The 26,140-nt window shown below is 38.2% G+C and overlaps 1 protein-coding gene across 9 annotated transcripts in view; it reads right to left on the bottom strand.

Moving 5' to 3' along the window:
* The window catches only part of TANC1 (tetratricopeptide repeat, ankyrin repeat and coiled-coil containing 1), a 175,983-nt gene that overhangs the window by 55,008 nt on the left and 94,835 nt on the right, over nucleotides 1-26,140 (bottom strand). For 6 of the 9 annotated variants that reach the window (XM_081943176.1, XM_081943181.1, XM_081943183.1 and 3 more), the window contains 5 exons: nucleotides 25,162-25,362; nucleotides 13,728-13,832; nucleotides 9,132-9,262; nucleotides 7,283-7,472; nucleotides 3,739-3,996 (listed from right to left, as the gene is read on the bottom strand). In XM_081943176.1, the coding sequence (XP_081799302.1) occupies nucleotides 3,739-3,996; nucleotides 7,283-7,472; nucleotides 9,132-9,262; nucleotides 13,728-13,832; nucleotides 25,162-25,362 (885 nt within the window). The remainder of the gene's footprint in view (nucleotides 1-3,738; nucleotides 3,997-7,282; nucleotides 7,473-9,131; nucleotides 9,263-13,727; nucleotides 13,833-25,161; nucleotides 25,363-26,140) is intronic. The other 3 variants (XM_081943178.1, XM_081943180.1, XM_081943184.1) reach the window with 1 other exon arrangement.

Here is a 26,140-nt window from a genome sequence, read left to right as displayed (position 1 = left end):
GGAAAAGAACTCCGGGGCACTCGTCTGTACTTGTGGAGCCACTTCAAGCTGGAAAGAAAATTGGAAAGCAGGGATCCATGGAAATGGGCCTCTGCGGGAAACTGGGGGAGAGGAAGGTGGTCCATCGGGGATCCAAATATCCCTACGGTATTACAGAAGATGCAAGGCCACATCTGACTGATTCATTCGGTTGATAAAAAGCATTAAAAAAAAGCAACCCCCGATAGGAAAGCGCCGATAACTTTACAGAACGCAGTGAAGCAAGATTCTTAAACTTTGCGATATTGGGATAGTCTCTAAAATGGCAAATGCGTGTGCCTGGTCTCCCCTTGAAAAACACTATTTCAGGCCTGAAAGCCATCTTTTGCATTGGGCCTTCAGGCCTGCCTCATTTTCTACTGTGGGAAAGTGGAAGGGGGGATTATATGGAGTATGGGAGATATGTAGTCAAAATAATATTCCTTTCTCAGAGAGTCAAGGCCACCTTGCCCTGCAGCTGCAATGGGGTCACTGGAGGAATCTCCAGTTTTGGATGGTGCTTGATTGGATCACGTGATGGACATGTGGGTGCTGGGCAGGGACTTGAACTTTCATTTGGGTGGGGAAAACCTGGAAACCTTCAGATTCAGGTTTTCCCAGAGGACATCTCTAATAAAATGGAACTTTGAGGAAACTCAAGCCTCGGAGTCTTCTTTCGTTGGGGGTGTTACTTGGAACCCTGACACACTAAACATTAACTAACTGAATAAAATTGCTGTGATTGGCACCTGGTTTTGACAAATGTTTCGATCCATGGGTTTAGTCCTCTCCCAAAAGTTGCTTCAGGTTTTAAACACACAAACAATTATGCCTAGATAAGCCCACTGCAGGTTCGGCCAAGCAAAACAGAAATGAGTTTCCACAGCTTTGCCTACACAGATCAATCTGCTTTCAAAAGATCAGTTTTTAAAGATTGTTCCTCAACTTGAAAGTGACCACTTCTCTTTCTTTTTATGTTTAAAATGTATTGCTCTGCAGCCTCTTGCAGAGGATTTATAATGGTTATATTAATTTGCAACGGAAAGATTATTATGCCACATTAAGCATTCCCAAAGCTGGACAAGGTAATAACGCAGCAACTAACTATCCTTAGAGCAAATTCAGGATATAGTTCTTTCTTTTATGTGCAGAGTCCTGAATTAATCTTTAAGAGTCCTGTGAGAAGATGCAAGGAAATACTGTAAGCTGCTGGTGTAGTATGCCTGCGGGCTGCCAGCCCTGGGCTACCAGCTGTCAAATTTCTTCTTCTCTAACCTCTCCATTATTGGATGAGGGGAGGAAGCATGATTTTGTAGGCTTTGTATTACCCTTCTCCTTCCCTTACTCTCAAAACAGAGAGATTGGAGAGGAAGGAATTGTAAAAGAGTACTATATGCTAAATAGTATAAGCCAAATCAGTTGCTCAATGCCCAAACGAAGAAGTCATATAGATGATCCTAGGTGCCAGGTTCTACCTTGTCAGTAGTGGACACTCAGGCATAGGATTTGCACCTCGCATAGTGTCTGCTGAGATTTACCATATAATGGGGTACAGCATCCTCCCCTCAGTGTGACTGTGGGGTTCCACTTCAAACTGTAGATCACATTGTGACTGGCAATAAGCTGAGGGTATATCTCATTCCAGTTTCTGATTTTTTTCAGATAAACAATCTCCACTTCAGTGGTTAGATGACCTAAACATTAGTATCTGAATATAGATAGCTTTATATATTTATTCATATTTACCGTATTTTTCGGAGTATAAGATGCATCAGAGTATAAGACACACCAAGATTTTGAAAAGGCAAATGAAAAAAAAGTTTTTGCACTCTGCAGACTTCCCAAAAACAGCCTGTTTTTCGCGAAAATGGGCCAATTTTGTTTCAAAAAAAAGGACACAAATAGCTTTTAGGAGGCTTATAGAGTGTTTCTGTTTTTCGCTCATTTCTGCCCTCCCCAGCCCCCAGGAGCACTCTGCAAAGCTCCTAAAGGCTATGCACGGCCATTTTGGTGAAGGGGGCAGAGTTTCGGGAGGCAAAAAATGCTGTATTCAGTGAATAAGACGCACCCAGATTTTCAGCCTCTTTTTTTTTTGAGGGAAAAAGGTCCGTCTTATACTCCGAAAAATACAGTAATTTATTTTTAATTTAGGTGAAATATTAGTGTATATTGTCAGTCAATGTTTGTTATACTAAATAAATAAATAACTATTAAGCTGTTTGTGTTTGGGTGGAGGGGAGAAAAAAAGCAAGGACTTTCTGTGACCATCTTTCCTTTGCTTGACCCTTTTCCTCCCCAACCGAGCAGAGAGATTGGATAGGTAGGGTTTTCAAGAGAGTAAGCTCTTTGCTATTCTACCACATCAAAAACAGTGTGAACTAGGAAATAAATGTGTTTCCACTTTATTATGCACAGTGTGATAATATTATGTGGGACTCTATATAGAGTCTCAGAAGAGCCCTTTATTCAATTCTGCAGGAAGAAAATATTGGGAATTAACTATCAAAAGACTAAAATCATGAGTTTGGCTAGAAGACCTGAAAGTCATGCCAGGCATATAAATAGGCTCTCAAGCAATCATGTAATTTGAGTGTCATTTTTCATACATTCATTAGTAGGGAACCTCATACCTCCAATTTAGCCCATAATGCTAAAATCTGTATATATATTCCATCTTCATTTCTTGAAAAAAGAAGAGGATAGTTCTATTCTTGTTGCCCTTAAATTATTTCCAATAAAAACACTGGCACAGATGCTCTATTACGCACAGCTGGGTCACCCTCTGGTTTAGGCTTATTGGAACAAATTCAGTCCAATGGACTGACACTTTAAATTTGGTGGTGCAGTGGTTAGAGTGCAGTACTGGCAGGCTACTTTTGTTGATTGCCTGCAATTTGGCAGATCAAATCCCACCAGGCTCAAGATTGACTCAGCCTTCCATCCTTCCAAGGTGGGTAAAATGAGGACCCAAATTGTTGGGGGTAATATGCTGACTTTGTAAGCCGCTTAGAGAGGGCTAGAAAGCACTGTAAAGTGGTATATAAGTCTAAGTGCTATTGCTATTTCATAGCAACCTCATCAGAAAAGCAAGGCATGCCATTGGGTGACCAGTTATTATCCATTTGCTTAATATACTTCTAGCAGTGTAGAACAAGCTCTTCTCACTAAGACAACAATCCTGTCCATCCATCCTATGACGGCTATATTTTTAACTAAGAATGAACTACACGAGCCATAAATATAGGGGTGAGGAATTGGAGTTATTTAGCCTTCCCAAAAGAATTTCATGTAAAAATAAAGATAGGCAGGGACTACCACCATTTGACTTAAAACTTAGAGAAACAAAGAGAAGGTAATTCAGCAGGAATGCACTCGACTGTATTTTAAAGTACTTTCATATAGGACAAATTTCTCTTCTCCATCAAGGGGATATGAACCCCTGTGCCCTGACTAGAATCCTAAAAAACTGCATAGGTGGCTTTTGCAAGAACTTTTACAAAAGTCAGAATATTCTATAAACGGAGTTATGGTTTATGTTGTACTTTTAAAAATTCCTGTTGTTGAGCTCTGTCTCTGTCTGCCCATTAGCCAAAGAACCTATCTAAATTTACAAGAACTGGCTGATGCATATACAAGGGGAACATTAAAAGGAAAATGTTTTCACTTCAGCAGAACAAAATCTGGAAAGCAATCAACATTAACTCTTCAGTTCTTCCTTACCTGCAACAGAATTGGGTCGAGGCATTCCTAACGAGCCACAGTTTTGAATGTAGGTAATGGGGCCATCTCCAGAAGATGCTTCCACTTTTGACAAACTTTCTGAGGAACCTGTTGTCTCCTCTTCTGCAACTGGTGAACAATTATCTATCCTTCGGTCAATAATTCCTTGGTGTACACCAGATCTGAGATTTCCTTCTTTAGACCATTCTAAACTTGATCCACTCCGGTCGTCATTTTCAGATGAACTTGTTACTGTCCCTAAAAACCCAACAAACACAAATCCATAAAAATACACTCCCCTCCTGGGTAAGAGGAGTACAGTTTTGGTTACACCCACACAATCATGGGAAACTTTGAATTGACATAAGGAGAAATGATAGTTATGTGACCCATCTGGCAAGTCTACAAGTTCTTTCATGCCATTTTAAATTATAATCCTTGGGAAAATATAGGATAGTCGCTGTAAATGTTCTTAGTTTTGCTATACTGTATATACTGTACGCTTCTTAACATTCAAGAAAATATGCCATGAAAACTACTATCATTTAATTGCGATGACTAACAACTCAAGCACTATAAAAAAATCTAAAAATTGGAAGAGAGCCTTACAGTATGCTTCCATGTGACAGAATTATTAAATGTTTTGATTTTTTAAAAATTGGTCTTTTGATATATTATGAAAGAAAACTCCCTCCTGATTTTCTAATTGAAAGAAGAGGTTTTCCACTCAAGTCTGAAACCCTGAAAAGAAGGCATCTTGCCAAATGTCCCTCCCCCCGGCTCCCCTCCTTTTGGCCAGTAGCCCAGACCTTTCTCTTCTTTAGCTCACTGGAAAAGACGAAATTCGGCCTTTACTTTTTTTTAATGTCAGTGGAGGCACAGACAATTTCAACTAAGGCAATAAAACACCAAAAAGAGAAGGAAAGCTATCTGAGCCAGTAAAAAGTGTGGGAGGAGGAGGAGGGGAAGGTAGCCTTCCACTCAAAGGAGCTACTGGCCCAGAATAACATAGCAGGAATGGAAACAGAATAGAAGCCAACTTAAGTGGCATAGAAGAACAACTATTTTCATGGTTGAGCAAAACCTGCCCTCCCTCCACCAGAAAACCTTACAAAAGGCATACTTATTAAACCGTGTACTGAATGAACATTAATGCTAGTAATATATTTGCACACATAAACCTTAAAAAAAAAAAGTCCTGGTAGGTTTGAAAAATGGAGTCTGCTTCCCTTATCAAATAAATGCAGAATAAGTAGATTTATAAGGAACTCATGAAACATTTCATGATTAGCTTTTCATTCTTTTAATGCTGTGAAGTGACCCGGGGGTTGTATGAATGAAAAGATGGGAAATAAACTATACGGATAAATGCAAACAGAAGAAATTTAGTCCATCATTTTCAATCCATTTAAAAAATTTCTCTTTCAAAAACCACTACCGTCTTTCAATATTTGCTGGGAAGGATGTGTGACAGACAGATGCATCTTATGTATTTTTGTAACAGCACTAAGAATAAATGATATGAACTTATGTACATTGAGACAGATCCTTGTTGTCCCAGCTATTTTTCCTTGGCTTTCTTCCAGATTTTCTAAAGCTTTCAGTTTAGTTCAGCTCTCTATAGCTTACTTGGGGTTCATTTTACATTCCCAATTTTAAACTAAGCATGCAAACCATTCCTTAGTATAAAAATTCCTCTGCTTCCACATCTCAAAAAATAAGCAACGTTGTCTTATTTCTTGGAAGACAAGCAGCATTTTACCAGTGTCCATTGTTTGCCTTCACTACCATTCTGAACTCCAAGCTTGACCTTGCCACAGCAACTTCAAAGTAAAACAGCTAAATGCTTTGTGCACCGCCACTTCCCAGGGAAATATATAGCTTCACAAAAATTGTAAGAAATCTTATTTGTATTTATTTATTTATCAAATTTAGGTAGCTGCTCATTTCACAGAAAGCAACTCTTGGGCACCCAGCTTGCACATTTACTTCAGAATTTTTTCGAATTGTATACAGACCAGTGTTGTTTTTTCAGTATAAGAAAACCAATTTTCCAGGCAATTAAACCTGGCATGGTAACTTCCAATTAACATAGCCATCACGGTGGGGATGAGCCTTTTGCTGAGCAATAGAGCACTAGGTCATTCATAGGCACAATATATGCACAATTATTTCCATATTTTAGACAGGACTTCCTCAACCTTTCAGGCTTTGTGGACCGGCGGGGGGAGGGGGGGGGAGAGGGAATGGTTCTGGACAACTGGCTAGCAAGCATGTGCACACGCACAGCTCCATTTACACGAGCTGCGTGCACATGCGTCCACTGCTCACACGAATACAGTGTGCATTCACACACTTGTCTGCTGCTCACGCAAGTGGGGATGCGCATATGTGCTTGTTCGTTTGCCCGTTTCCGCAGCCCAGTTGCAAACAACTCACGGCCCACTAGTGGGCCACAGCCCAGAGGTTGGGGCCACCTGTTTTAGACTTCTGTTTAGAGAGGTACATTATTGGTTGCTTTAGGTTAGTAATGACTGGACAATGGCTGGCAGTAGATATCCAAGATTTTGCACACAAGCCTTGACTACATCCAGGTAATACTACTGAACCATTCACCATCATCCCTACAACTCAAGATCCCACAAATCCTCTGCACTGTGCTACAGTAACATGTTTGTGAATATAGGTAGCCCTCAACTTAAAACAGTTCATTTAGTGACCGTTCAAAATTACAACGGCACTGAAAAATGTGACATTACCATTTTTCACACTTACCGTTGCAGCATCCCCATAGTCACATGATCAAAATTCAGGTGCTTGGCAACAGACTATGGCGCTCGCAGTTCCCAGGATCATGTGATCTCCTTTTCTAATCTTCTAACATAACCCTCGATTTACGACTACAGTTAAGCCTAAAATTTCCTTTGCTAAGCAGGACATTTGTTAAGTGAGTTTTACCCCATTTTACAACCTTTCTTGCCACAGCTGTTAAGTGAGTCATTCTAATTGTTAAGTTAGTAACACGGTTGTTGGGTGAATCTGGCTTCCCCATCGACTTTGCTTGTCAGAAGGTTGTCCTTGCGTTCCAGATGGGATTCAGGGATAATATCAACTTTGAAGATACTTAGTAGTACTGAAATCTGAAGAAAGGACTTTGAAATTCATAACTCTATTAACTATTATGCCATAGCAACATTATCTGTTTCTACAGAAAGAAACTACAATCTTCCCCATGCAACATATACCTCTGAAAGCCACAGTCTTGTAATAAATGAAGTCATGTTTTCAACCCCTTCTAGCCCAATAAGAGTTGTAAGTAAATAGAACACAATTACATACCTAAAAAAATACTCAAAGGAATTCCAGAGAATGACATAGCATTGAATGAAAGATCACTTTACATTTTTTTTAAAACAAGAAATTGGAGTCACACGCTATCAGGAATTAAGATAAGAGAGCTTCAGCCTTTGCAGACACACACAAAAAGCAAGCTACAGAAGAGACAGCCAGAAGTGACTGCACTATCAGGAATTAAACGGCTTACCTATAATTCCACTGTCCTTGCTTTCCAACGTGGAGCTTGGGCTGCTAATGGTCCCACAGGGACTACTTTTGTTGGCCGCTGTTTTGTCAGCACAGCTATTCAGAGTAGAGCAGGGACTATCGGTGCTAGGAGACGTAGTGCTGCTTGTTAGTGTAGAACAAGGACTGACTCCTTGACTAGCTACTGTGCACTAAAAAAAAAAATGAATGAAACAAGGAATTAACAAACACAGCACAGATCAATCCACAAAGAGAACAGTTCATATTCAGCAGCAAAAACCCCCCACAAAACCCTGCACATACATACAAAGTTCCCATGGATGTTTCTCAGAATGATCCGTTGAACACTTTTCAGGGAGTTAGTACAGCCATAACCACAATAAGAAGTTAAATCAACTTATGGACCTTTAGGTCAGAACTGTGCAGGGGTTTCTTAAATACTGGTGAAAAATTATCTTCCTAAAAGCCAGCAATACCAAACCCAGCTATTGGGCTTTCAGGAGGAAGGTAAAATGCAGATTATATTTCATTAGCTTTTTAAACAAAGAGCCCACTCCCCCCCCGAAAACCCCCCAAAGCCATATAGAAGATCTTATTTAAAACTATTTGGTCATAACCAATGGTGGGTTTCACATTTTGTTACCACCGGTTCAACCCACAAATGCCCACTCGCTTCACGCATGCGCCCGGCCTTCTGTGCTGTGCTTTGCTCTCTTGCGTGCCTTCCGTGCAAGCGCCCAGCCTCAAAAATGTACCTAAATATGACAGCATAGAGCTGGGGTGGGTGGGTTGGCCCACTTATGATGTCTGCTACCGGTCCAAACCGCTTCTGAATATCACCTCTGGTCATAACTGATTATAGGTTTAAAATGAAGCAGATTAATAAACCACATATTCTTTTAGACAGAGGTTCCATTCTTTAAACATTTTGTAGAAGATTTTTTCTGTATCATGCTAAATGATAAAATTTGTCAAAATGAAAAACCTTTAATTCAATATACAGATAGTTCATGTGCAAAATAACTACACATGTTGCACTGTAAGAAAAAAAATCATCTTCAGTTGCATCATGATTCAAAACTGATTTCCAAATGCCAAACAAAAATTGTATAGAGTTAATTTTTCTGCCAGGAGAGAATTTCATTTAGCTTTTCTCCACAGATCCAGCAAGCCAAGTACCATAACCTGCATCACTGTGGCCTTAGAGAAGAAAGGGGTAAGAACTAAATATTCTAAATATTTTAAAAAATATTTTCTAGGTCAAGTAGTTTGAATCATCTGAATTAAAAAAACAATTACTCAATAGTATTCTAATCATTTTATGTGGTGTATCTTAAAAGTAGTGTTTCTGTAGAAAAAGCAAAGAAAATTGCCAATAAACATATCACTTATTTATTACTGGTAGACTCCAATTGATTCCAACATTTCTGTTGCTAAGTTAAGTCACTTAAAGTGACTTTCCAACTTTTTAGCCAGTTGTTAAGCGAATCACTGCCGTTGTTAAGTGAATCACTGCAGTTGTTAAGTCAGTGACACGATTGTTAAATGCATCTGGCTTTCCCATTGACTTTGCTTGTCAAAAGGGGATCACATGACCCTGGGACACTGCAACCGTCATAAATATGAGTCAGTTGCCAAGCGTCTGATTTTTTATCACGTGTCCCCATGGATGTTGCAATAGTTGTAGGTGTGGAAAAACAGTCATAGATCACTTTTTCCAATGCCGTTGTAACTTGAACAGTCAATGTGTTAAATTGAGGAATACCTGCAGTTATTTGTATGACACCTTTACATTTTGAAAGCAAAAAATATGTAGCATCTTAGATTGAGACTATTTTCCATTCGCGTACCATAGTTTCATGTTTTTCTTCTGTGGAGATATGGGCAGAAGTTGGGAGACCTTCTCCCAGTAAAAACCCAAGTCTTGTCATCAGTTCCTGAGCTGCTGGAGAACAGCTTGATTCCTTCTCTGACTTTGCTTCTGCTCAAGAAAGGTAATTTCAAAGAGAACGAAAAAGATTAATCAATGTTTACATTCACTTCAAATGACTGTGGCTTCCAACACAAAGGCAGATAATGAGATTTAAACAAGTTATTATCAACACATTTTATTTTGCCATATTCCAACAAAACTATTAAAAAAGAACCTTTAATGTCTATTTATTAAATGGAACTCGCTATATAAAGAGAGATCACAGCACACTTTTAACTTCTGAAACTGAAGAATTAAACAAGATGTAAATACTAGCTCTGCAATTTGGAACTAAATTATTTCAGTTTTGCATCCAACATGAGTTTTTAGAGTATAAAGAATGCCTTTTCTCTCACACAGATAAGTAGAATGGGAAGATGCTATTTTTTTCCATGGATTAAAACAAAAAATGCACAGAATATATGTGGTCATATATGAGCCTCTTTTATGTATGTGCGTGCCCGTGTGTGTGTATGTGTCTGCACACCTATATCTATATTCTTATGGAAACTGACAGTAATTTCTAAAATAATTCAGACTGGGAGAGGACCAAAAAAGCTCAATGTGATTTTCTTCCAGGTCCTTCTATGCTAACAAAGCAAACCTATGAAACTGTCTACCAGTGTAATACGGTAATGCCTCATGACTGATCATATGAAACAATTCAGTTAGCAGCTATGCTACCAACCAAAATACCTTCAGGCTTCCTGGATGTTATACTGCTATATTTCGTTGTCTGCCTTGCTAAGTTTCTGTTAAATAAATATATTTAACAAATAAATTTGTTTTATGTTTTAAATTGCACCAAGAATTCCATGAGTGAACAAGCAAGATTGTTTTAGAAGCGCATTGCCTTTTTCATTCTTGCAATCAGATAATATTCCGGCATACTAATCCTCCCATACACAAAACAAATAATCAGAAAATTAATCAGTGGAACGACTTGCCTCCAGAAGCTGTGGGTCCTCCAACACTGGAGTTTGGACAACCACTTGATTGAAATGGTACATACAGGGTTTCCTGCTTAAGCAGGGGGTTGGACTAGAAGCCTCCAAGGTCTTTTCCAACTGTTAAATAGATTCAACAGCTGGAAAGGAGGTATTTAAATTGGAGAAACATCCTCACCCATGGCTGATACCATAATCCATTTTCTTCAGTTGTACTATTATTTTATATGAAGGTATAGATAGAAATTCCAGCCATGATGGCAAACCTATGGCGCGCGTGCCACAAGTGGCACGCAAAGGCCTCTCTCTGGGAACGCGCACCATCTCCAGCTGCTCTTCTGGGTTCTGTTGTGCATGAAGACCAGCTGCATATGCACACCGGACCCCTAAAGAAAGCAGCTGGTTGTCGCACACATTCACAACAGACCAGCATGTGTGCCGGAACCAGAAGAGGAGCTGGTTAATATGCACATGCACACTGGCCAGCTGTTCTCTTCCGGGTTCTGGTGCTCCAGTGTGGGAGGGCGCTCCAGTTTCGGCACTCGGGCCAAAAAGGTTAGCCATCACTGGCCTAGGGTAGCGAGATAGGCAGCAAGTATATTTAACAAATAATAAATGATGTGCTAAAAAGTAAAACAATCTTAATAATAATAATATTTTAAATGATGTCCATTTACAGGGCAACATTCTAAAGCAAGGATCCACGTGCTTCAGCTTTACTTGGCAATCCATTTTCTTATGAGAAAAAAAATCTATGATTTGCCCCATGCCAGCCACATCGCCACCTTTTCGTCAGCTACAGAAGCTAAGCGAATCTTCATGTCCAAACACAGTTAATTCTGAATACCAGATGCTCAAGACAAGAAGGGGAATGCTGTTGTCATCATATAACACTTGTATATGTACACAGACCTAGCAGCTGTTTGTTGTTAGAATCGTGATATATGAGATCGAGACAAAAAAACTACTTAGAGCAGCAACCTGAGTGCAAGAAAAAGACAATGTTTAATCCACAGAACACATAATTCCTATGACCACATTTGTGCTGTTATCACTGTGGTTGACATTACAAAAAAGCAAATTTGTGAGTCAGGGATTCAAATAACTTGCCCAAACCCATATTCTGGGAAGTCAACATCACGTTGACTAAGTTTATTCTACCCACTAAAACACAGTTTTGTTTATTCTCCTTTATTGGTACAGTTTGTTTAATCAGGTCTTTTCAATAACTACGGTAGCTAGTTTCGCATATCATATCAAAAGAAGACAAGACAAACTCAATGTATTGTGTGAACAAATCAAGCACTTAGTCTTATTTTCTAATGTATTCGTTTTTCTTTCAACCTTTTTTTTAAAACCTTACTTCAAGTAGCCTTTTCATGGATGAATGTTTTATGAAAAGTACAGGATGAAGGGCTAATCTAGAATTGAACATATTTGGTGGATAAAATTTATACATTTAGAAAGCCTTCTTTTTACAATTTATGATGCTGACAGGGCTTTCCTAACAACAGAAAAGCCAATTTAATTACTGATTATAGAGACAAATCAAATCTCTCTGAATGCCATTCAATCCTATATCAGGTCATTTATCCCACCTATTAAACTTGCCAATGATTCAAGATGCTTAAATCAAAATATTGCAATTTAATTATCACTTGCCCACAATTATGAGCCCAACCACCTTCACTCCAACCAGTTCCACAATCCTTTACCTAGCAGATTTCACAAGCATAATACTCCTGGGACAATGAGACAAACTTTCTCCCAAATCAGAATCAGGCTTTCCTAGCTAAAATAAACAAATTGAGTAGATAGACATTAGAAAAAACACCTAACAAAGACTTGTATGAATCTGATCTGAGAATGTTTTTATAATGTAATGAAAGTTAAAATATATAATCTTACCATGTCTGTGAGCTATGCCATGGCATTCATATAATGCCTGCTATGCCAAAAATCTTACTTTGCAATGGCTTTGCTATCTTAGCTATTTGAGTCCATTCATGAAGGTCCTTTCTCAAAAACCAGTAATTCCTACAGCAATCTTTACAGGATTATAAACAATGCAGAATAAGAGTCAAAACTAATCTGTGCATCTGTGATGTCTATGATTTCTCCTACCTAATTTATCAAATATTAGACCTTATTTTATTTTTTTGTCCGAATTTGTTATTTTTAATATACGGTATTAAGTATAAATAATACATATAGACTAGTGATTGTGTGGCATCCTGTCATGTGGGTCTGATAAGAGTGGAGACTGAAATCAACTAACTAGCAAAATCAATGCGTTTCTTCAGGTTTATATGATGTTCTTTAGTCCCTTTTCTGGATTACAAACCCTAGCTAGGTCTTCTCTGCTGAATAAACAGAACTAGTAATAAATATGGCATTGGAGATGGTAGAAGAATTCTTATGCACTATTAACTACAATGTTTCTTCTACAAAAAAGACCTCACTTTTTGATCAACAAGGCTGCCAATCCTTCCCAGCCACTGCATGCACACCTCATAGAATAAAAGAATGAGCGTAGCGTTTTAAAGGAAAGATGCTCAAAATGAATACATTACACCCGTCAAATATTTTAGGCTTGACATCTATGACAGCACTAATATACATAAAACTACCATTGGAAATTATCATGGTAAATGGTTTTAGCTCTCCATTAATTTCCTCAATCTAGGGGAAAAACCGGAGGCATAAACGCTACGTTTTAGAAACTAGCTTTGCTAAACCCGAAGGAGAATCAAGGCCATAGTAGATTTCTCATTAAAGAAAGGAAGGGAGAAGGTGTGAGATGTGGGGGAACAGGCAGGCAAAGCTTTCAATTCTGCCAGAAAAATCTATGCCTCAAATAGCAAGAGATTTTGAGAGTTCAAAAGCTCAAGAAAAACAAGGAGATAATTTACTTAACTAGATGTTATATACTGATTTTGCTGATGTCAACCAGGCTGTAAATCTAAAATATAATGCTGAAGAAGAAATTCTTATTATATTACAAATACTTATGGAGCATTTGATTGTAATTTCTCACTGACATTCACTGAAACTGCACTCTGTTATGCCGTGGTCAAATTTAATGAACATGGAACTTTTCAAGAATACCAATTAACTCCAGGGTCAGGCTGTTACTAGTTTTGCTGACACAGTCATCTATTGTTATTGCTGTCTGATTTAGCAAGCTTTTCATTGCTGTGGCAAGGCACATCACTATAACATGGCATAAGTGGAACACTCTGATTTGGGGGGGGGGGGGGAAACGACCTGAAAGCAAGTTCAGAAACTAACTCCAAGCAGGCCTCTCACATTAATTGTGACACCCCCTCCCACAACCATTGGACTAAATTTCACTTGAAGATCCGGTGCACATCATCATTACCGAATGTCAAGCAACCAAACACAATCATACATTCACCAGTGCAAGGTCCGTAAAACGTTTATTTCCCCCCCCCCATTTCCCTTTCAAGGCAACGTCCAGCCATTCAGTTAAAAAAAATGAAACAATTCCAAATATACAGGCTTACCATTCTGGTTAGGTTCTGTTGGCTCCAACACTTTTCTCATTGGAACGACAACGGTATCTGCAGGTATGCGAGGACTTTCCACATACTTGGGCTTCCTAACTGGACCTGAAATGGGAAATACTGACTATATTACCTTTTGCAATATTATTTTTTTCCAAAAAGGAATACAGATTTCCAGAAGACATCATCAGAATACTTTAAAAGCAGACGTTCATCATGCAACTACTCTTCTCGACATATACTCTGTAGTGATTACAGTAATCTCTCTCGTCCTTCCAACTTGTGCAGTCTGTTGTCAGGAGGAAAAGCAGCAATAGCAAGCTTTATTTAGGCTCACTTTTTGGAATGTAAACTCTTCTGTAGAACAAAAGCAGATTCCTAGCTGTGATGCCCCTGAAGCAGCCGCCAGCATATGTAAAGAGAGTGGCTCTGTCATGATCAAAAGCCACACAAGCATCAGCACTGGCCTCTGGAGGCCAAATCCCTATTTTTCACCTCACTTGGAAGATAACCCTTGTTTACAAGAATCATCTTTGAAACTGGGAGGCAATGATTACAAAGGCAGCTTGCAGCATCAGCCCTCTTAATACCCCGGTCTATAGCTTTATATTACTGAGTACTGTATTTTTGGCCAAGTCGATGACGCACACAGGTCAGCGATGAGAGAAATAAAAGAGAGGGTGGGGGGGAAATATCCGTTTGGCAGCTCTCTCAATATTTTCATACCTACAGCCATTTGCCCACGCCAAAGCATATTCAGTATTTCACAAGCATGTCTTTTTCACTTGGGTCAATTCATCAAACAGAATTTCATCAAGTGTAAAAGAAAAAGAAAAAGAAGAAGAAAGCCTAAGTACTTTCATTAGGGTATTTAAATTATTAATGACGCTGTACTTTACCAAATGCAACAAATTGCTGGAAACGTTCAAGGAACAATAGAATGTGTAGTCACAATGAAAATACTGCCATCTAAAGTTTCTTTAGAGAAAGGCTTTCAGTACCGAGGCAATAGCTTTAATTTGGACTGTTTTATGTTCTCACTGCAATCGGTCATCCTATCCCACCACCCCACCCCATAATTGGACTACTATTAGACGTAAGCTCTCCACAGCACCACCGACAGCTGCCATCCCCATTGCATTTTCATTGCTGCAGCCAATCACAATTTGTACCATTGCCATTAACTGAAACAGCACTCATGAAGAAATGCCACATACTGCAGCCATCAATAGCCATCAAGTCATCAAAGCTTTCAGGTGCGGCTCCCGCCATTGTATATGAATGGTATACAGGTAGTCCTCAACTTACAACAGTTCATTTAGTGACCATTCAAAATTACATAAGGTAAAGGTTCCCCTCCCACATATGTGCTAGTCGTTCCCGACCTTAGGGGGCGGTGCTCATCTCCATTTCAAAGCCGAAGAGCCAGCGCTGTCCGAAGACATCTCCTTAGTCATGTGGCCGGCATGACTAAATGCCGAAGGTGCACGGAACGCTGTTACCTTCCCACAAAAGGTGGTCCCTATTTTTCTACTTGCATTTTTACAGGCTTTCGAATTGCTAGGTTGGCAGAAGCTGGGACAAGTAACGGGAGCTCACTCTGTTATGTGGCACTAGGGATTCGAACCGCCGACCTTTCTGATTGACCAGCTCAGCATCTTAGCCACTGAGCCACCGTGTCCCTCATACGGCACTGGAAAAAGTGACTTATGATCATTTTTCAATTACAACCTTTGCAGTGGTCACGTGATCCAAATTCAGATGCTTGGCGACTGATTCATATTTATGACCGTTGCTGTGCACCCCACCTAAGGTCACGGGATCCCCTTTTGCGGCCTTCTGACAAGCAAAGTCAATGGGGAAGCCAGATTCACTTAACAACCCGGTTACTAATTTATCAATTGCATTGATTCACTTAACAATTGTGGCAAGAAAAGTTGTAAGATGGGGCAAAACTCACTTAACAAATGTCTCACTTAACAACAGAAATGTTGGGCTCAGTTGCGGTCTTAAGTTGAGGACTACCTGTAGTCTACATGTCTTTAATTATCTATTTTGTTTCTTTAAAAGTTCTTTTAGCATGTATTTTTATAGAGAAACAGATAAAACCAGCAAAGTATTTGTCTGACTTACATTCAATTCCTTGCAGTTCTACCTAAATGCAAATTGCATTATTTTCCATTTCATTGTTAAATTATAGTGATCCTGGATTTTTTAAGCCAAATGGGCTTTCAATTAAGAAGAGGCAAGCTTCCAATAGAGTAAAATTATTCTTAAACCCGACTATATTTTCATTGGGTTACTTTTTCACTACTTTCAACAATAAACCAACAACAGCTTCAATATTTCAACTAATAACTTTGCTAAGGGAGGGAGAGTTAACAAAACGAGTGTTCTTGCCTATTTTGGCTCTATCGGAGAGTACGGTTGGCTATCTGTTGTAGGAAGTTAGCACCCACCCCTCTCCTAGAAGAATGAAATATTCTAGGAAATATTCAAGAGGCCGAATATTATATTTCTCTGGATGAGAAAAGGAGAAACACGTTTTTAGGCAGGAAACAAACTCGTTCTTAATAGCCCACCCACCTTTGTCAATGGGCCATTAAGGCCTGAGTCAGTCTATTCTACATAACAAAGATATACCCCATTTCATTTCCCTTCACTGCACCACCCACCAAGTTTCAACCAAACGTAGCACGCAGAAAACCTACAAAGCTAGCTATGATCTCTGACAGCAACCAATCAGGATACTCTTCCTATGCCCCAGGAAGTTCAAAGCCCAGAGAGGGCATAAAACCCAGGGACTCTCAGCATCTCTTCCCTTTTTCTGCTTTTCACAAGTCATGTGATTCTGCTCAGGAGCTTAAGCCATGTGATCCTGTCCACCATTAAACCATCTTTCCAAACAGACCCCATGTTTCCAGAGTCTTTTTCCTCACTTGGAACTGAACCCAGAAGAACATTTCTTCCAATACTGCAAAAGGCTATTTAATTCAAAAGCTTTATCTTCTTTGTAGACTTTGGTACAGCATCGAAATACAAGATTGGGGGGGGGGGGGGGTTACTAATGGGAGTATGCAAAACACTGAATACAAGAATTTCAAATTCAAAATACCCCAGTTCAGTTGTGAAGTAGCCTATTTTGAATGCAAAATATGCACCCTTGAACACTTGAACAACATTGTTTCAAGTAGGGAAACACTTCAGCTCAACACCTCCAAAATGTTCAAAATATCCAATTTGCATACGAGGTAGAGTATTGTGTATTTGAGATGCAATGTTTCAAGTTTAAGATGGTTCCGTCTGAAATGCTTTGCACAACCTTAATTAATCATGACTTTGCTTCCAGAGCCTCAAGTGGATTTTCAAATTAAATTATTCATAATTGTCCTTATTCTGAATTTACTGGAACATTGTTTTTCTTACAGTATTGTCTCTGGGTCATAAACTGTTGTTGTTTTTTAAACTGCACATAGTTTTAAATTTCAGTGATATGCCATACTTGAGCTCATACCAACCCCATGTATAAAATAAAAATAGCTTTTATTCTATACTTCATCTTGGCAGTCAATCAAGTTCCTCTTAAAAACTGGCAGCCTATTCTTTTCTTTCACCTAATAGTAACTAATCTAAAAATGGCACTATTTATTTTCTTACACACAGAAGTAGCAAAAAGATTTAAGCCAATTATAGTAACTTTAAAATAAGCTCCACCAGAAGTAACTTCAGTTGCAAAGATCTGAAACATAAAAAACATTCACACCTGTTGGTTGAGATCCAGAGAAGTTACACCAACCCTTCCCTCTTTTGAACCAGAGGAAGAGCAACTGAAGGATTTACTAAGTTACTCAGCTATACTGAGGAAAGGGAAACAACAAAGTTCCTTCAGCCTCTGAAAAAAGGAAAAACTGTATGAAGCTGGAGGATATAGGACCGTGATGGCAAACCTATGGTACGGGTGCCACAGGTGGCACACAGAGCCCTCTCTGTGAGCATGCAAGCCATCGCCCCAGCTCAGCCCCACCAGGTATGTGCCTCCCGCAGCCAGCAGGTTTTTGGGTCTCTGCCACGCATGCGTGGGGGTGAGATGCATGCGGGAGATGTGCATGCATGCGTGGGGGGCATGCACGCATAGGGGCCGTGCATGCATGTGTGGGATGAGGGTACGGAGGGAGTCATGTGCGCATGTGCAGGGTCACGAATGAATACACGGGGCGGGGCACATGTGTGGTGGTTGCACATGCATGCATGGGGGAGTATGGGGGCACACACATTGCATTATGGGTGCGCATGCACTTTCGGCACCGAAAAGGATGTAGGCCAACTCGCCATGGCCAACTCATCACAGCCAACTTGTCCTGGGACTACTCACTGTGAGGCAATTCAACATTGTATTAATCATTTTATTCAGTTAACTTTTATTGTTGGTGACCACATTTTCCTCTTTTATTTCTGGATTGACTTTCTTTATTACTGTTGGCCACGGTTCTGTTGAAATTAATGTAATTTTTGTATTGTTGAATTGTCACGTGGCAAGTTGTCCTGCGGCAAGTTGGTCATGGCGAGTTGTCCCATTCCAAAGCTGGAAGACACAAAGCCAAATCAGTAGGGATTTGAGGTGATGGGCAAGCGAGAGAAATCTATATATAGATAAAATGTGTAAGGAAATCCAGCATCAATAAAATAGTGTCTTCCTTATTCAAATCTTCAAATAAAAGAGAAGGCAGATAATCCACATACTACTACATATTTATAAGTAGTAGTAGTAAAAACTGTAATGAATGTCCCAAGAATTTCACATGCGCAGCATCACAGAGAAGGATGCCAAAATAAATTAAAATATTGAAAGGAACAGAAAAAAGTTGTTCGATTTCAGTATAGTCTAACATTTCAATATGATTAAACTTTTACTCAGTGGAGTTTGGATGCATCAGACAACAATTTTCTTTGGGTCTCTTACCAAAATAATGGCAATGTTCATTTTATCCGAGTAACCCAGACAACTGAAAATGTTTACATAATTTGCATCTGTTTACATCTTTTATATAATTATAGGTATTTTATGATTCTAATAGAAATTCAGGTTTAATAGATACCCTTTCCTCTCAAATGCTCCATTAAATTGAGGATTTACTGTATTTCTAGACACAAAAGCTATATTAGACCTTTAAAAATACTTGCACAATAACCCTTTTCTAACAGCTGCTCTTAAGAAAGCAAAGAAAACCAAATTAATAGTCTCAGTTGATGTACAATGGAAGCTTTTTTTATATATATAATAGACAATGACAGTTTAAGAAAATAATGAATAGTGCAAATACTTTTTTCAATTCACTTTGTTGCCAAAGTGAGCACTAAGTACTTAGTACTAGAATCAATACTTAACTATTAAAAAAGAAGACTTGGCTGTATCATGTGTATCTACAGCAATCATTCTTCAACAGTTATTCAGTTGTAATAAATTTCAGGGCAACTAGTGATTCATTCAATAAATATATTTACTGGTAACAATTTAAAGTCACATGTGTGAGATGGTAGAAATCATTTAAACATTTTGATTCAGAGACTACTGAAATAGTAATCCCAACTTTTAACATTAACAGTTTCTACTATTTCTGTCATTTCTTCCATTTGAACAATTCATTTTCTTAAAAAAAAAAGGGAATGGGAAAATATAGGAAGTTTGCAATCAAGCAGAATCTATTTTGTTAGAGATGAATTGATCAGAAATTTCCAAAGTAATGAATAAAGAAAGGTTTTATCAAGAAGTCACAAGCATTTTTCTGCTATGCAAGTTGTTCCAGGCGTTCCTCGACTTATGACCACACCTGAGCCCAAAATTTACATTGCTAAGTTGTTAAGTGAGTTGCCCCCATTGTACAACCTTTTTTTGCCACAAGTGTTAGGCAAATCACCGCAGTTATTAAATGAATCATGCAGTTGTTAAGTGAATCCGGCTTCCCCATTAACTTATAGGAAGTCAACTGGGAAGGTTACAAATGGTGATCACGTGATCTCAGGGCACTCCAAATGTCATAAATACATGCCCGCTGCGAAAAACATCGTAAGTCACTTATTTCAGCCTTAACTTCAAACAGGCTGTAAACAAATGGTTGTAAGTCGAGGACTACCCGTAGTTTTTTAGGACCTAATCAAGAAGCAACATTCAAATGACAAAAAAAAGTGTCTGTGTCTAGGTGAACTTTTGGTTTTGCCCTTATGAGTCTCTTGAGATTCTTATAGAAACCTAGAGTTCCATAGGTCATAGCTTGAGAAACCTGGTTTAAATCATTAAACTAAATCTTGTATATCTATGTCTACGTCAGTGGTGGGTTGCTAACCAGTTTACTACCGGTTCGCTCGTGCTCATCCACTCACACAACATTTCTGAGCATGCGCATTGGCCTCCAAGCGGGTGGGCAGAGTCTCACACTGTTGCCACTACCGGTTCGGCTGAACTGGATTGAACCGGCAGCAACCCACCTCTGCGTTTTCTCTCTCTCTCTCTCTCTCTCTCTCTCTCTCTCTCTCTCTCTCTCTCTCTCTCTCCCTCCCTCCCTCCCTCCCTCTCTCTTTCTCCCTCCCTCCCTCCCTCTCCCTCTCCCTCTCTCTCTCAGAATTCTGAAATAAGCTTAGCAAAGTGATTCTGTGGTAAGCTTTCTACATTCAATACAAGAGAGATGCAGCAGCAGAAAAAGACTTTTATAAATCTAAAAATCAATTATTTAAATATAAAAATACCAGTAGAGGGTGCTACTTTGATATGTATTTGCTCGTAAATAAAAGCAGCAAGACCAAATGAAAATGGAGTAACCCTAATATTCATAATTTAACATTCATACCACATCCTTTCAAAAGACAATTTCTTTCTGTTCTTTACTGCAGATGAATGCTATAATTAGATACAATAAACTGGAACATCAGAGGACAACCATTTCGAATCCGGATTAGAGTAACAAACAAGAAAGGGTAAAATTACATTACAGCCTGAAAAGATTCTAAATCTCCCTCTGACACAGCTTCCCTCCAAAGCTTCATTGTTGCAGGAACAATGGAAACCTACTGTTGAAATCATCATAGACCAGACATCACAGCAATGTTTAAAACAAACAAACAAAAAAGCTGCAGACTATTGTCATAAACTTCTAACCACAAATTTAGGGGCAAACCCTGGCAAATGAAAAAATTTTAAGTGTTCAGAATGATACAGCTGTTATGGGAAAAATATAACGCTTTCAGAATCAGTCACTGTTGTCTTCAAAAGTCTTAGTTTACTTTTCATCAGCTAAAAATGTCATCTAAAAAAGAGCTGTAGAACCAAGGACTATCCCAAAATAGAACAATATGTCTTTATTTCATCTTGCCAATGAATTAGCATAATTTGGTGGGCCAAAAAGAAATAGTACAAAAATACAATAGAAGTAGAACTAGAGAAAACACTGAAATGAATGTGAATCTATCAGTATTCAATTTCACTGCGGCTATGAATTCTTGTTGAGAACATTTTACTGATCTATACCAAGTAAAATATTAAACATATAAAACACAGCAATCCCTTTTGACTTCATGCATGTTTGAATGAAACACATTAAAGTGGCATTATAAACACATCCCACTAGTTTGGAAACTGCAAATGAGAAAGGTGATAGAAGAGAAGAAGGAGGAAGCTGCGTCCCTCCCTCATTTGACCTACAATTTCCTACTTTCTCACTGTTGCTACTCCTCTTTGCTATGTCTCTTTGAGTTGCTGATACTTTATTCTATGTTCCATATTTCCTTTGTTCTTCTCTTCATCAATTATTCCTTTTCCTAAGCCACCCAGAAATTATTCTACTGTTGTCCACATGGTGTCACTACGTTTAATATTTGAATTACATAAATGAAACAACAGAATTGTTATCATGTTAAAATGACATACTTATTAAGTTTGGAAGAGGTTATGCTCTTCCAAACATAACTCTGGAGAAAGCGTTCTCCAAATTGCCGCTGACTGTAATTTTAATGTAACTCAAATGGTTAATAATTACATTGGACACTTGTTTTTTAATTATACTTAATTTATAACAAATTTAAACATTTAATATTTGTCTGGATGCCACCTATTTTCATTCTGATATTTACTATGCCAGTATTCATCTCAAAATAAAATTAAGCCTCTTAGTCCCAAAAGCATAAGGCACTAACATTGGGCCATCTCACAGGGTCCTTTGTTTATTTACTAAATATCAACTAAATATTATAGTTATGTTCAGGAGTTAACTACAATCAAGTTGATATATTTTTCTGTAAAAGTTAGAAAAATTTAGGTGTATTGGAAATATTTTCTACTCGTTCTAGGAATTTAAAAAAAAAAACTCTACAGTTGGCTCTATAACAGTGCATCAACCAAAATAAACTCCAGCTAGATTTTAAATATATATTATATTTTCAAGGCAAAACTATTTTTAAATTAAGTTTCTGAATGACAATAATATTTAATTTCAATAGCTTACACAGGAAATCAATTAAAGCTTCCTTGGTGCTTGTACTGAGAGAGAGCATTAGTTACATAAATATATAAAAATGAAAAAATCGGAGAAATTACATATCTTTCTATGTGTGCTTCTTTCCTGACAAATAAAGTGCTCAAAGAAGGATCATTTAGAGCAAGGGTGTCAAACCTGAGGGGTCACATTGCCATCACATGATGTTTCACAATGTTTTTCCCTTTGCGGAGCTGGGGTGGGCGTGGCCTGCGCATGATCGATCTGGCCCATGGGCCACCAGTTTGACACCTCTGATTTAGAGTAACCAAAAACTAAAGATAAAAAGCACCTGGCAAACTATTGGAGATGCCTAGAACTCTAGCCTGGCAATATAAAAATGATGTTACTTTACTGGACTGAGTCCAATATATTGATAAAAGGGAAGTTAGTACCTTATTTAGTAAGATATGTACACAAACATTCTATTTATTGTTACAAATAAATCTTTCAAGAGTTATTCTTTCCAAACTCAAACACTTCTCCATTTTCCGAATCATGTTTTATTTAACTTGACAAGTAATTTATAAGTCAAATACAATCTAGGCATAGCAATATAGTCCCAAGTTTGCAGTATTAACTGGTGTTCATGTTTTCTAAACTTCATATGAAATAAGAGCTTTAAGAAAGTAATATAGCTAAATTCTCCCTTCTGAAAAATCTAGGTAAATATTCTATAATCGCTTCTTTCTAAGTTCACAGTTACTTTACAAGGACAAAATATGACACACTTATAACTACTTTTACCAAATACATTTCTAAATACATCAACAAGTTACAGAAAGTCTTTCATCCAGTATTATGTCACTGGATTCTTGTAACTATCTCTTCCTGTCCCTCCCTCATTCTATTACCTTAAATATTTTTTTCAACTTTCTCTCATATCCTTAAGCCTATAATCAGTGGTGGGATTCAAAAATTGTTACTACTGGTTCTGTAGGCAAAGCTTGGTGGGTGTTGCATGGCTTGGTGGGCGTGGCAGGTGAAATCTCCATTCCCTCCCCACTCCAGGGCAAGGTTACTGCAAAATCCCCATTTCCTCCCGATCACCTGGGACTCGGGAGGCAGAGAATAGATGGGGGGCGGGGCCAGTCAGAGGTGGTATTTACCGGTTCTCCGAACTATTCCAAATTTCCGCTTTCGGTTCTCCAGAACTGGTGTGAACCTGCTGAATACCACCTCTGATATAAGTGTGCAGAACTGATAACACATTTGGACTAATTGTTAGGCTGCTACTCAACCCTATATATTGAACATTGCTTTGCCCTAGAGAAAGAACATGAAGATTTTTTTTCACCCAATTTACTTATTATTTTTTAAAGATGGGAAATTTAAACATTGCTTCAGGTGGTATGGCATGGAGAAACAAAGCCGTCTCTTTTTCTATTTATTTATGGAATTAGTGACAAAGTTTAAGTTGCCAAATAAGGCAACAGAGTAAAAAATTAGATGCATATCCGAACTTGGGAGATCATTCAGAAGTGATGAACAAGAAAGAAAGAAAGAAAGAAAGAAAGAAAGAAAGAAAGAAAGAAAGAAAGAAAGAAAGAAAGAAAGAAAGAAAGAAAGAAAGAAAGAAAGAAAGAAAGAAAGAGTAAGGAAGGGAAGAAAGAAAGAAAGAAAGAAAGAAAGAAAGAAAGAAAGAAAGAAAGAAAGAAAGAAAGAAAGAAAGAAAGAAAGAAAGAAATCCAGGACCAAGAATAGTTTTTGGATCCTTTTGGAAAAGGAGTCAGAATCTTACTAGGAACAGCCCTAGAAAATTCCAATCTGCCCACGTAGACAAAGGAACCTGAGCAAGCAAGTATGGATTTGAGATAATGGGCAATGTATCTTTGATAACTGACCAATCAGGAGCTTTTCACCTGTCCTCCAAAGGTCTATAAAAATCACACATTAGGCAAAATTCAGGGGGAGTAACAACAAAATTGCAAAGCCCAATTTTTTCCTTCTTATCATCTTATCTGCTTCTATCTTCAAGTTTCCAATTGGACAAGCCCTATAACATGTTGAAAAATCTTGGTATCCTGAAAGGTAACACCAATTTTTATGGATTACTTTTTAATTTTAAAATTAAATCATTTTTAATGTACCTGCTTTTTATAGTGTGCTGCATCAAACCCATGTGTCAACCTTGAAGTATACAACTCTGGCATGTAAGACATCTATTCAAGCAATAGCTGACTTCAAAAACTTGTGTTAAACAGCCAAGAATTATGGTTTGTAAACTACAACTTTGGATGGGTGGGTTTACACCTTAAGCTATGCCAAAAATAAACAAAGTGCATTATGACTTTTCCAACTGTGGCAAATACAAGTAGTCCTCAACTTACAGCAGCTCGTTTAGTGACTGTTCAAAGTTACAACGGCACTGAAAAAAGTTACTTATGACCATTTTTCATAGTTACGACCTTTCCAATATCCTCATGATTATGTGATCAAAATTCAGATGTTGGCAACTGATTCATATTTATATACGACCCTTGCTATGTCCCAAGGTCTTTTGTGACCTTTTGACAAGTTAAATCAATAGGGAAGCCAGATTTACTAAACAGCTGAGATTACCAATTTATCAACTGCAGTAATCCACTTAATGACTGAGGCAAGAAAGGATGCAAAATGGGGCAACACTTAACAGATGTCTCACTTAACAACATAACTTTGGGCTCAACTGTGGTTGTAAGTCGAGGACTACCTGAAAGGTTAAAAATAGCAGACAAGCAGTTTATCCACATTTATCTGTTAAAAAGTAGAGACAATTCATTTCAGGTATTAAATCAGAAGCATAAAAAGTAGGATCCCCCCCCCCCCTCCAATTAACAAGGTTGTAATGAAGCTATCTGCAAACCACGGCCATTTGGAAACTATTTTGTTCACTAAATAGTGTGGAACTGCAAGTGCGTCTTTCTAGTTACCTGGAGATTTTTTGCTTACTCTTGTCTGCATCAAATAAGCATGACGAGGCAACAAAGGTGATGAGGGCAAGGAGACTGAAACTCCTTTGGCCAAATTCATTCTGTAGACATCTTCAGATACAGGTTGGATGCCACTTTGACAATCTGCACTGTGGCCAGATGTGGATATGATCTGCGGTACATTTTCTGAACATGAATCACCTAAAACAAACAGTGAAAAATTAAGCTACTTAGCAAATGAAATTTCTAAGTCCTACAAAATTGATCAGAGCTGTATGATATAGGACACACATCTCTTTGATGTACTGGCAACACAGCACAAATTAATTTTAGTGGCATTGGTTGCAAGAGAGAACTAGAAGCAGAAATAGTTAATGAACAGGACAAACTTTGCTTCAGATTCTAAGAACTAAAACAAAAAGGTTATGTTAGTTTGTTTTGTACTCAAATCATGTTGCTACACCAGCGTCAAACTCTTAAAGCTGAATTAGCATATACAATGTCAAAAGAAAAAAGCTGTTCCAGGTTTTTTGCTAGGAACTGGACCATTGCTGTTGATATTCATGTTAATCCTGTTTAATTTAAAAATAATTTATTTGTTAAATTGATACGATGCGCAGCTCACTCTGAAAAGCAACAGTAGGAGGCTTATAACTAAAACCATGAAGGATTAAAAATATTAAATAAATTAAATACAAAAGCAAAGATCTATTTGTTTTCTTATAGCACAGCTGTAACATTTATCTGTAACTAGCTGATAACCCAGCATTGCCCAGGTATTTATTTATAGGGAGAAAATGTCCGGACCAGACGTAATTTCTAATATTGGATTTTCCCCCTTACAGAGGGACCCCCCCTTGTGGAGTTCTGTGAAACAGTACTCCATGGATTTTCCCCCTTACAGAGGGGGATCCCTCTGTAAGGGGAAAAATCCATGGCAACTCCACTGTGCTGTACAGTAGAAGCCATTTTATAACAG

Source organism: Natrix helvetica (genome assembly GCF_964273705.1).
Source record: "Natrix helvetica genome assembly, chromosome: 1".
NCBI classification, from domain to species: Eukaryota; Metazoa; Chordata; class Lepidosauria; order Squamata; family Natricidae; genus Natrix; species Natrix helvetica.
Note: the sequence above shows the minus strand (reverse complement) of the source record. Positions and strands in the feature narration are given on the sequence as shown.